Source organism: Micropterus salmoides, unplaced genomic scaffold (assembly GCF_014851395.1).
Source record: "Micropterus salmoides isolate LMB-PRFRI ecotype aquatic unplaced genomic scaffold, ASM1485139v1 Ms_hic_scaffold_14, whole genome shotgun sequence".
NCBI classification, from domain to species: domain Eukaryota; kingdom Metazoa; phylum Chordata; class Actinopteri; order Centrarchiformes; family Centrarchidae; genus Micropterus; species Micropterus salmoides.
In genome coordinates, this window is record NW_024040485.1 from 27,279,445 (window position 1) to 27,291,714 (window position 12,270).

The 12,270-nt window shown below is 39.5% G+C and overlaps 1 protein-coding gene across 4 annotated transcripts in view; it reads right to left on the reverse strand.

Moving 5' to 3' along the window:
- Positions 1-12,270, reverse strand: part of map4l (microtubule associated protein 4 like) — a 100,134-nt gene that overhangs the window by 49,221 nt on the left and 38,643 nt on the right. For all 4 annotated transcript variants that reach the window (XM_038718837.1, XM_038718839.1, XM_038718838.1 and 1 more), the window contains one exon: positions 4,397-5,764. In XM_038718837.1, the coding sequence (XP_038574765.1) occupies positions 4,397-5,764 (1,368 nt within the window). The remainder of the gene's footprint in view (positions 1-4,396; positions 5,765-12,270) is intronic.

Here is a 12,270-nt window from a genome sequence, read left to right on the forward strand (position 1 = left end):
AGTCTTTCAGAAACACAGTATCTGCTCCACCCCGACCCCTAGTTGCTCCAGAGGCATGTGACCTCATATAATAGGTCACATGCCTCATAACATAACATATAAAGCAATTGTAAGTTGCTTTGGATAAAAGTGTCAGCTAAATGAATAATGTAAGGAAAGAGCATCACCTAAAGAAACCTAACCTGAATCATAAATTTCCAATAACACATTGTTGAGATTTTTGGGAAATGCAGTGTAGAAACAGCAATATGCAGCATGCCAAAATGTTATTAGTATTAGAAAGAATCACAAACTTAGTGATTACCTAATGATAGGGCCTAATGAATATTAATAGCTCAATTTCTACTGGGCTGTCTCCCCTGTTTGAAAAATAACACACTGTACTGTTTGCACTGACATCTTAATAACCTCCATTTTTCAAATCCTATAAAATTTGTGTGACTGTGCGGTAGCGGCACCAGACCTCGGTCAAGTCCAGCACTTAGAGAGGCTGCAGAGCAACATATCCTGGGAAAACTTAGTGCTAACTGAATAAGCAAAGTAGATGGATGGATTGCGCTATCCTCTGCAGCAGCGATGGCCTTTTAATGAACACAAAGATCCACGGACTTGCGATAAATGAAGAGCCACATGTTTCCTCTAAAGATTCGTGCTTATTGAGACACATGAGATACTGACAGTTAAAGTTGCATTTGTCATTGGATCATAGTGCTAATTTGTCGAGTACACAATGCCTCACATATCCCTGAACTGACAATAGTCAAACACCAATTCATATGGTGTGAAGTAATGCCATCTGGTAGACACTGTCATGTTCATAACAACTCAGTAACATATTGGCAAAGATACAGTTCATCCTGGCTGATCATGCTTCGACAAGTTAAAATGTCTCTTGTGAAAAGGGTCTATTTCACCAACTCTGGATGAGCTCTAGATCTACTGTCCCGGTATACTTCCTGGTATAGTCTAGTTAATGTTCTAATGAAAGCTGATTTCACCTGCTGAGATACAGTTGGGATTCAGATTGTACCAAAAGAAGATAATATGATGATTTATGTTATGCTATGCTGATGTCAATTCAAATTAAGACACAACATACATCATTTAAATATTAAAGCATCATCAGCCAAACCTCTTGCTTCACTTGTTTTGGGTTTTTTTAAACAAAAGCTTTGTTTGGGCCTAATTTTAGTCAGTGTGACTCTATTCTGTATGTGCAAATCCTACATATAATTCATAATACAAGTCATAATTGTTACAACTATGTGTAGGCAAAAATTAAAACCACAATCAATCACAATTTTATCGCAATCATGTATCTTTTTTCCCAATTTTGAAATGCTTGAAACAGCTTATGAATTTCTCCATTTGCACCAATAAAACACACTATTGCATTAAAGATACCACATAGGTTTCAAAATGAATCTGAAGTTGTAAACAGATGACTAAAGATAACATAATCATAAAATAACACTTTTCAAGTACTCACAACAGTTGCATCATTTACAATATGACACCCAGGAAAGAACAACATGAAGTGATTCATACAGTCAGCATAGCCATCTAGTTAATGTCAAAGCTAGTCAATGAGGTTATGTTAAGTTTGAAAACAGAAGTAAGAGGAAATTAAACAACTCAGTCTCTACATTTGCCAACAAAGTAGATTGTAGACACTTTAGATCACAATCTCAATCTCTAAAATCATCAGATTGCCCACCCCTAGTTAAAAACACTCATGTAAATAAATTAAATAACTATTCACCACAGAAAACACAGTAATACCACTGTGGGGTCAGGGATGATCAACATCCCCTACAAAGTTCCACATGAGAATAAAATATTATGCAAACTTGAAAAAAGGGAACCTGTCTTACCTGTTGTTCAAGGTCACATAATTGGTGGCATTATAAAAAACAAAAGAAGGGAAGGGGAGAAGAGAGGAAAAAAGATCGCATCAGCTTCACTGCATTAAATACAGTTCTCCAAAATCAACCCAAACAATGTCTCAGCGTTAGCCCTGCTATTATTCATGAATGTGCTTCAAAACTCAGTTCGAATTTCTGGAAGTTACAGGACATTTTAGAGATTTGTCACTATTACAGCTAGAAGGCCAGTGTGAAAGAAAAAAAACTGTGTTATTGAATGCTACTATGTCAGAATAAAGGTCTACGGTGTCAGAATTTGGATGCTAGAGCAACAGTCAGATTCAATAAATTGTTCAAAAGCAGCGAACACACATTTCCTATCAGTGTCAAGTATTGGGTCAGGTTTTAGTAGTAGGAAAGAGCTGTGGAGAAGCATCGAGAGAATCACACTGGAAAAGCTTCATTCAGCAGATTGTGGGATGTAGCCAGAGACAAAGTACTCAGGATTGAAACCCAGCATTATCAGGAGGAAGACACATTACAATGAGGTCATTTCAGGGTTTCCCCCAGTGTACAAGAGGTCAGGCAGGCCAAAAGGACAGCTGGCATAGGCACTGGACTGGACTAGACTGTCCGTAACTATGTGGTTGTTACAGTCATGGGGATGGTCAACTATATCTGTCAAAGTTATGTCATACACATCGCTTTTTTAGACTAGCTCAAGGTCAAGAGTCTGCAGTTCTGTAATTCTGTCGTAATAACTGGGGGAAACCCTGATATTTGACAGTGATTTTATTTCTTATTTAGGACAGCATACCAGGATAAAATATTCAAACCTAGGACTAGGATTTTAATGGGAACAATAACATGGATTTTTCAACTGCACTTTGCATTGCAGGGTCAAGGTCACAAGTGATTAAAACCTAAATCTCATTTTAGACACTCTTTGAGCTTGAAGTTTAATTCTTGACCCTGAAAATGCACTTAGAGGGCACTTTATTACGTACACCTGTAAAATCTAACGTAATCCAAGTTCTGCGGATTTACCAGGTCATAGTTTGTGATGGTGTTGTACTGGGCTGCATAACATTCAGTTGTTTCTAATATCTAAACACACCATTTACTCTATACAGGTAGAATAAACCAGGGCTTTTGTATTGAAAGATTATACAGGTGTACCTAAACAAGTGGACAGTGTATTTTCAGTTTGACAAAATATCTTTACTCAAAACCCCCTTACTGGAAGTCTTCTGGAGCTTTGGGCCACATATTGTGGCCTTTATCATTGTATGGAGTTTGCACATGGAGATGGTTCAGTAGTCATCATATTGCTTAAGTATGGAACTATTGTTATTGACAGGCGGCCGTATATTGGCGGGTTTAGACATCCAGTAAGGGAACATTGAATGAAGGGATTTTTTGTCAAACTGTCTAATGGGTTCAAATAATGTATACTTAAGAATTCACAGGATAGCTGACTGGAGTATTTTGGACACTAAGTTTAAAAATATTAGATTACTCCACTTTGGTCTTTAGTGGGTAGCATGTGTCAGATTTGCTACCTAAATGTGAATGTCGTACATTCTCTTACAGCATTCCTCCTTCTACAGAAAAATCAGCTTTGAGAAAATGTGGTCAAACCTATTTTAAAGAGTTGCAACAAAACACCAAATATATACACAATAATCCCAAGGGGCATCAAGAAAATTGAATTATTGCAGGTTGTGCCTTACAAACCTAAACCATATTTTACATTATCAGTAAGCACAGCCATGTTTACTTTTAATTTCTCTTCTACACCGCACTAATTTGGCTCTATGCAGTTGATAAAACACAACAACTATGATATTATTTACTTTATTTACTTTATAAAGCTAAAAATGCATTAGCAAACTAGCTTTGCCATGCAAGGACCCAGGTTATGTGTGTGTTTCTATAGACAGAGCGGGGATAGACGTATACACAGGAAGCTGACAATCAGATGAAACTGTAGACAGTGCAGCAAGCATAGATAATGGAGCTATCAGAAGCAGCAGGTCAAGAAATTCAGGTAACAGATACACGGAGGCAGGCAAAGTGAAATCAAATCAGACAACTTCTCACTTTGCCCATGTAGTTTTGTTAATATAGGGCCCGACCAGCACATTACATTTGTGTCCCATTCTCATGCCAACAGCTGGGAAGAGTCAATTATCTGAACACAAATGTTTCTCTGGTACATTTTTGAGATGAAACCATATTTCTTTAAAATATAATGACTAATAATAATAAAGAGCAGATTTGTTCGCATATCTATTGTAGATATCTTAAAAACAGATTAAAACATTCTACATTTCTCTGTCGGGCACTGGTTATTACAAATACATCGAGGAACGGATCAAGTCGACCAGGCAGGCCTGGCGCTCGATCCACAGACAAAGAGCCATGCATATAAGAAGACAAACAGAAGCTACTTCCTCCTATCCTAGCCTACAATCATTTTGCTCTAATTTGCCCATTGTTATTCATAATCTTCCCTGTAGTTCACCAACCTTCCAGTGGGGGGAGCTGTGACGACGAGGACTCCTGGTGCTCTGAGTGTGCAGGGAGAGAGGGAGGGGCTGCAGGGGTGATGGAAGAAGGGAGAGTGGTTGTTACTGAGCTAAATGGTGTGACTACATTTTGGGGGGGAGTGCCTGATGTGGGAGAGGCTTCATTCCTACGGGGAGAAGCAGAGGACTTAAGGGCAGTGTCTGAGGTGGTAGTGGACACCGTAGCAGTGGTTGCCGTGTAGGCTGCTGCTGCTGTAACAGGAGTGGAGGAGGTCTTAACAGATATGGCCGTGGAGGATATGAGTGTGGCTGAGGGAACAAAAGGCTGGGCATCAACGTTGAGGGAGGATCCGACTGCACTTGTAGGTGGGTGTGGGTCTGCGGCAGCTAAGGGTGATGGGTTGGTGGACAAAGCGGAAGTAGGAGGAAAGTCTATAGTGCTCTTGGAGGGACTGAAAACAGAAGAAGCTTGTGAAGCAGGGATGGAGGTCTCTGTCGGGGTGGAATTTGACAGGAGAGCGGTAGCAAGGGAGGGGGTGTTTATTATAGGGGTGGTGGTCTGTGAGTCAGGAGTGGAGCCTGGGGGGGTCTGGAGGACAGAATCCAGGAAAGAGAAGGTCTGGGAGACTGGGCTCAGATTGTCCCCTGCCATCAATGCTAGACTACTGCTAACATCCCCAGCTAAACTACTCTTGTTGGCAGCACTAGCCACTAAACTAACGTTAGGTTCAGGATTGCTGGTCGAAACTTTGTCTTCGTTTGCTTTTTGACCACCTTTAGCAGACATCAGGAAATCGTCTACACACATCGGCTCATAGGAGCGTGGAGATGAATCTGTTACAGGGCTAGCATGCAAACTGTTGGTGAAACTTGTGGGTATTTGTGCGGGGGCAGATGGCAAAACAGGACTGGGGCTGGAGTTTGGAGCTCTGGAGTCAAAAGGACCAGAGTCTACAGTTGCAGTCCAGGTAGGAGCGACTGTAGCCAACGTGGGGGAGATGGGCTGCTGGGGAGCCCCCCACTCCTCTGGAAGTCTTGCCCGACTCTTAGTCTTCCTGCTTTTCACTCGTCCCCCTCCTCCACTCTCTCTGATCTCCCACTCCCGGTTCTCCTCCTCGTCTACGTCCTCCTCTGCCTCCCATCCACCCTTATCCTGCATCCCATGCTTGTCTGATTGGCCAATGTTATTCTCCTGGCTATCCAAGAAGGCGTAGACCTCGCCACGATCCTTCCTCTTCTTCTTCTTCCGTCTCTGCTGTTGCTTGCCAGCCTTGCCCCCCGGCCCCACTCTCTCGGGGCTGAGGGGATCGGAGGTGGAGGAACTGGGACTGCTGTCGTCCATTGAGCCGCTGGGAGAGAGGACGGGAGCTGCCGGGGGGGGGAGGGTTTTATAAGAGGAGGAACCAATCACATACTGTGTTAAAGAATCACCTGCCAAAAAGCCATCAGATTATCGTTACCATAGTTGGTTGCACTACTTCATGTCTAAATTGTTTAATGTTTCATGGCAGTAAATGAGTGTAATCACTGGTCTCATTAAAAGAGTAAGGTCCAAACCAGTTGAAGTGATATTTTGAAGAACGGTGGCTTGTAGAATTACCATTAACTGAAGTTGGATTATTGGTCTGAGATACCACAGAATTAGTTGTTCTTTCTTACACAGAGCATGTGATAAACTCATAGCTATTATTTTCTATGATTTTGCATGTAGTATATCGAATAGGTTGGCATTGGGACAATAATTGGGATTAGGGTACCCCTATTAGGGGACTAAGCCACTCCTAGTGAATGTATCAGTATTTCAGGGTGTGCTTACAGAGAGGCTTAATCCAGTCGCTTGGATTGTTTGCACATACACTATAAATATCGGCAGCCTTGTGTGGCACCAGAGGGATCTGCGCAAAAGTTTATTAAATTGCCTCAAGTGATCCAACACAAGGCTTCAACAAGTTTATCTGAAATGATTTAATTAAAGCCATGACTACAATAACGCAGACAACCTCTATGCTTAAGACATACATAATCCATACCTGACTACAAAGAGCCCTGACTTATAAAACACTGTTGAATATCAGTCACTTCAGTGAAGGTAGTGATCCACGTAGGTCTGTCAAATTCCACTGAATTCTTCTTGTATTGTCTCAAAGACGGCCAATAGACAGGACTGAAAAGACGGTTGTGGGTTATATGCATTGTTAGATAAAGCTTTCCTCAGGCTGTGGGACTCCTAAAATCATCCTCAGCCCTGCACCATGTCAAATAGTTTTACTTCTATAACTTGTTATTTATCCACCCATCTATAATCTTTGTATATAATGTTTGCTTTTTGTGAGTAGCATAAAGGCAAGGCAAGTTTATTTGTATAGCACATTTCAACAACAAGGTAATTCAAAGTGCTTTACATAAAAGAACAGGAAAATATAAAAAAGTTTTAAAAGTTAAACAGAAAATAAAAACAGGCAGGTCTACGACCTTTGCTTATTTTACTCCTTTGATTCCCCATCTCCCACTCTATCCCCCCTTAGTTACTTAGGGACTCTTATCCTAAGGGGACTCAAACCCTTCTTTAGATCTTGTTATACAACCCTGTGTTGTAAAATAATAAATAAATCTACCTTATAAGTTATGGAAAGACCATCTCTGCCAGTGTCACTGTTGAACTTTGAGGAACATTGAGGAAGAAAGGCATTTCCATTACTTTCTGAGGTCGCCATCTAAACATGACAACTATTATTATAGTGCACCTACTGAGACTTGATGACACTGGGTGGGGGCAGCAACTGTAAGATTATTTTTGGCAAATACTAGGATAGCAGCACTGCATTTAGCAACATTTGATTTTTAGTATAACATACTGCAACATGCATGTTAGCATTGCACTCAGATGACATATTTTATACAAATAAGTAAGGCCCCTTGCCCTCTCCTTTGCTTTGTTGCATATGCTGCTTGTGCAGACAATATGCAAGAATGAAAGTTAAAGTTTTCTTCCCTGTGTGTTCCCGGCCATAGTAACCATAGTCCGACTGCTTTTAGGCTCCTTTTGCAAATCCTTTTGAACGTTTCCATAAATTATGATGTATGTGATGGTGCCTGCTTTTATAAATACATTGAACCTGTACTTTACTCACCTGTTAAAGACAATGATTCTGTTTCTATGGTTCAGTGGGCTAATGTGCATTATCAATTTACATTAAGAAATATAGTTACAGGTGCTATTTCAGAGAAACATAATGAATCAGCACTGGGCATCGTTTGATAAGAATTTGCTCTGATTTATCTGCTTTGCTGTGTCACGGTTGCAACATGGCTGTGACTCATCTCTGCTGCATTTCACATAAAACAATGTTTTTATGAGAATTTGCCAAATTGTTATGGTAATTTTGTAGGACCAAAGCTGACTGTGATTGGAGATCTACTCTATATCTACAATTTACATCTAACTCATCATTGCTTTTTTGTCATTAAGGGGTAAATTCTATACCAATAATTCCAATGAATACAGTAAAATTGGAGGAAATGAAAGGTGAAAGATCCATTGTATGGTCATATCATAATGTGTACATTTTCAATTACGGAACTGACTGTGCTTTAAGAAAGCACTTTTAGTCAAACAATATTGTGTGATTCTCTCTTTCTGTGAGGAAAAAGTCACCTCTTCTAAACAACATCATCATCATCATCAACATCAACATCATCATCATCATTATCAGCATGATCCAGCGAGCAGAGCTGGTGTCGTGTAGGAAGCAGTCACACATAACAGAGCAAGACAAACACATTGGGAGCAATAGAGCTCTGAAGCTACATAAAAAAGTAAATGAATCAAGCTAATTTCAAACAGTGTCTAGCATGCATGATTAAGAAAAAATGCATGCATGTATGAAGAATCATGGTAGTAAATGGATCATTGTCATTCATGCAGAAATGCTAAAATGATCCAAAATGACACATTAAACTTGTGTGATGTGACAGAATCACAAAACAATGACAAACTGTGCACATGCAAGCTTTAACAGTCAACTAAAGAAATTCAGCTTGCACTGAAATGATCACTTCATTTGTCTGACCCCACTGTCTTCTCTCGTTTGGGGATGAAGTCATCACATTTGGGGATGGCTTTCCCCTCTGAAGACATATTTCTCATTTATTCCTGACAAGTACTTTATCAGCTCAACAAGGAGCGACTGAAAGATGAACAGACAGATAGAGGAACAGACCACATAAATAAATCTCTCTGACCTATACAGCTCTCTCAGTCTGCTCATCATGCCCTCCAACTGTCTAAATTAGTATTCCATGTCAGTTTTCACCCTCCTTTCTCCTCTTTTCCTCTCAGTCTTACATCACTGGATGTGAATCCACAAAAAGGTGCGTTCCTCTGACACTTCCCTGTATTATGAAATTGATTAAAAGTTGCTATTTTCTCCCTTTGGCCTCCAATGCTTCCCCGGCTATAAACAGCTCAGAGAAGGGACGAGGCCGGGGCATTATCATCTATATTTAATGTGAAAAGGTATTTAATGGGATATTAATCTAGAGTCTGGCAAACTGCCAAGCGAAACATTAATGTTTGAGTGCTGGCTGTCTGTGTGAGAGTTAATCTAAAATTTCATGAAGAACAGGTATGTAGAACAGTTTCAAGCACAGGAACACAGTTTGAAAACAGGCAACACAGACAGAGCGGTGGTAGACAGAACTGGTTGGAAAATGTATCGTCAGTGCCAAGCAGAAGTTTAGTAGCTACAAAAATACCGATGTCCATACACTGCAAGTCTTAAGCATCAATCTAAATGCACCCAGGCCACAAAAACTAGTGAATCGGAGAGGAGACAATAAGTGTAAACGACAGTTATTTGGATTTATAGAGCAGGTCACAGGTGGTACTTTTGTTACTTGTGCAAATATATTATGCTTACTTATTTGGCTAAACAGAGGATAGACTGATCCAACCGGACTAGAGACTCCTTCTGTGAAAAAAGTAACTTTTTTATGAAAAGATGATCATCGTTTGGCTTCTTTAGAATTTACGTGATGTGAGGCAGCAGGAAGCAGAAAGATATGACTTGCCATTACTCTAAAAGTTTCATTATGCCTGCCAGCAGGAATGACCTATTCAGCTGCCCTAATAAATGCTCTTATAGAAAGAACAATTAAGAGAAAGGCATAAAGATAAATTACACAGCTATTTAAACAGCTAAATCTTTACTAAAGAAAAAGCCTTTTTTCTTTAAACATCTTTAGATTTAGATTTTTCAATGCATATGTGCAAAAGCAATCGTGACACTTGCATTACTATTGGAGTGAGTGTCTTTTGTAATTTTCTGATATTGTGCATGCTGGTGCTCTGTCATGGCTTACTGGGACACTTAAATAGAACAGAGTCATTATTAATGTTATTACAAACACATGTTCTCCCTCATTATGGATATGACTTTGCACAATATGAAATCCAGCGCTCTGACAGATAGCTGGAGGTGGAGCTCATCGCTAATTCTGTACTGTGAGCTAACCAGGAAGCGTCCTTCTTGAGATAATAAACATTTCCATTATTCATTACTGTTGTAATTAATGCAGTTTAAGGCACAAAAACAATGTTTCATGTTTATCTGCTCATATTCCAGCATCCTTTGCACTATGCTCCATCGCACTGTGTACATGTGTACATGTATGATGGATGCGTATGTGCACCTGTTTATCTCATCCACCTGTGACATGTACATAATAATAATAATAATAATAATAATAATAATTTACTACTATATCCTTTGCACTCTGCTCATTGCATTGTCTCAATCTGTCTATATTGTTTTTGTTTATAGTATATATATGTGTTCTCTATACTGTAGCCTGTGTGTATTGTAGGGCTGGACAATAAAACAATAACAATAATTATCGCAACATAATTTTTGTCAATAACAATATAACAAATGTTCAATAAATAGTCAATAAATGTTTGATTTTATCCACTTGAATCATACACAAATTAGAAGCAAAAATCAGTCTTTAAACTCGAAAGACATAATGATTTGATACTTATCGTGATAATTATCGATATCAAAAGATATGAAACTTTTTATCGTGATAACATTTTTGGCCATATCGTCCAGCCCTAATGTATGGTTGTCATGCAAATTATGTGACAGGATTGGTTCATTTACAGAATGTCTGCAGATATTTTGTGTGATGGAGCGGACAGCTAAACATAGAATTTTAAAATGGCAGCATGTGGTTACATCACTAAAGTCTCTTCCTTGAAAATGTAATGAGGAGGGTTTTTTTATACAAATATAACTACAATTTTCATTCTAAATAATGCTGTCATTATTGCAGATATTGTTAGGTAACTACTCATTTGGGGTAAAATACAATCTTTCCTTAATTTATCCCTGGTTTCCAAAAGATGTCTGTTGAAATATCCTGCAGTGTATTGTCCTTTATTTTGCGCAGATGACACAGATCACAACATAACTGTTACATAACAATCAGCTTGTACCACAGCAAGCTTTAAGCTAGCTGATTTAGTACACTAAGGCTACGTTCACACTGCAGGCCTTTATGCTGAGATTTTTTTGAAAAATCTCCTCACGGTCCGCTGTCCGTTCTGTGTGTGCACTGAAAAAAATGTTGTACACAGCTCTGGCTCTTTAAATGGGAAACAAACAAAGTGGCTTGGACCGAGCCACACATCACTTTTCCAGCCATGACTTGTGGCTAGAATGACTTGCCCGCTGACATTCAGCTTACTTTCTAGTTTATTAAGACATGCTGATGTTGTGATGTCAGCTATAGTATCAGGAGATTTGTGAATATTGCTGTTAGCAGGTGTGGTGGCCCTGGGTCTAGTCCTCTCTGCATGTTAGCTTAATGTTAGTTTCGCAGCAGCAACTGTAACAACAGCATGCTAACTCACGACTTAGCTAACGTTAATTACATTACCTGCTGTGTCGCTCTATATCAGGATTTTTGTCACGGTGTTGGATTTCTACAGAATTGTTTACTGCACCTTTTAATGTGACCCAGATTGGACTCCAGTTTGTATCTGTATATGAAAGTGGCCCAAATCAAACTGGAAAAAAAACAGATCTGAGTCACACATGAGAAAAAGTATTTCATTTGGGTCACTTTGGCCTGCAGTCTGAACGCAGTCTAACAAAACAGAACGGAGAAGAGGTAAAGAATAAAATCCTGAATAAGAGCTGGTTAAATGTTTAATAAGTAATGCACTGAAACTCACTGAGTCATTTTTAAAGTTCAGATGAGGGCTTTGGGGTTCTGTCGCTGAATTCTTTATTTGTTGCCTATTTCCCTCGCCTGAGGCTTTTAGGAGGAGTTACGGTCTGCCTGAATGAAAATAAATATCTGAATATGAAATGTAGTGTTACACAGAAGACTGAAAAGGGCATGGTGTGTTGTCCTATCTTTGCAGTTAAATCCTCCTGTGGGTTTGTGGGTTTGTTGATCAGCAACCACACATTCAGCTAATGTTATTCACTCAAGCAGCTATTGATTATTATACACATTGACAATTCATCGTGAGAGGCAACTAGAAATTTCATTGGAAGCACTAAGTTGCCTATAGGCTGCTTTTTTTTCCATCAAACTGCAGTAACTACTGAAGGCATAAAATGATGTCCTGTGTTTATCATTTAAAAGGGTCACTGCATAAGTCACATCTGTCTGTTCATCCAGTTTGTCAGTAGCAAAAGAGAATAGCAAAGTACACAAAGCGTGAAGCCATGAGGCAACCAGCAAACTAAAAACTGAGCTGGAACTGTTCCACCTTAAAAACAGCTGGAAAAGGCTGCCCTCTGCTGCTGAAAGCATGTCCTGTGTAATCAGGTTGTTACTCTTCTCTTGCCACCGCTTGTCCC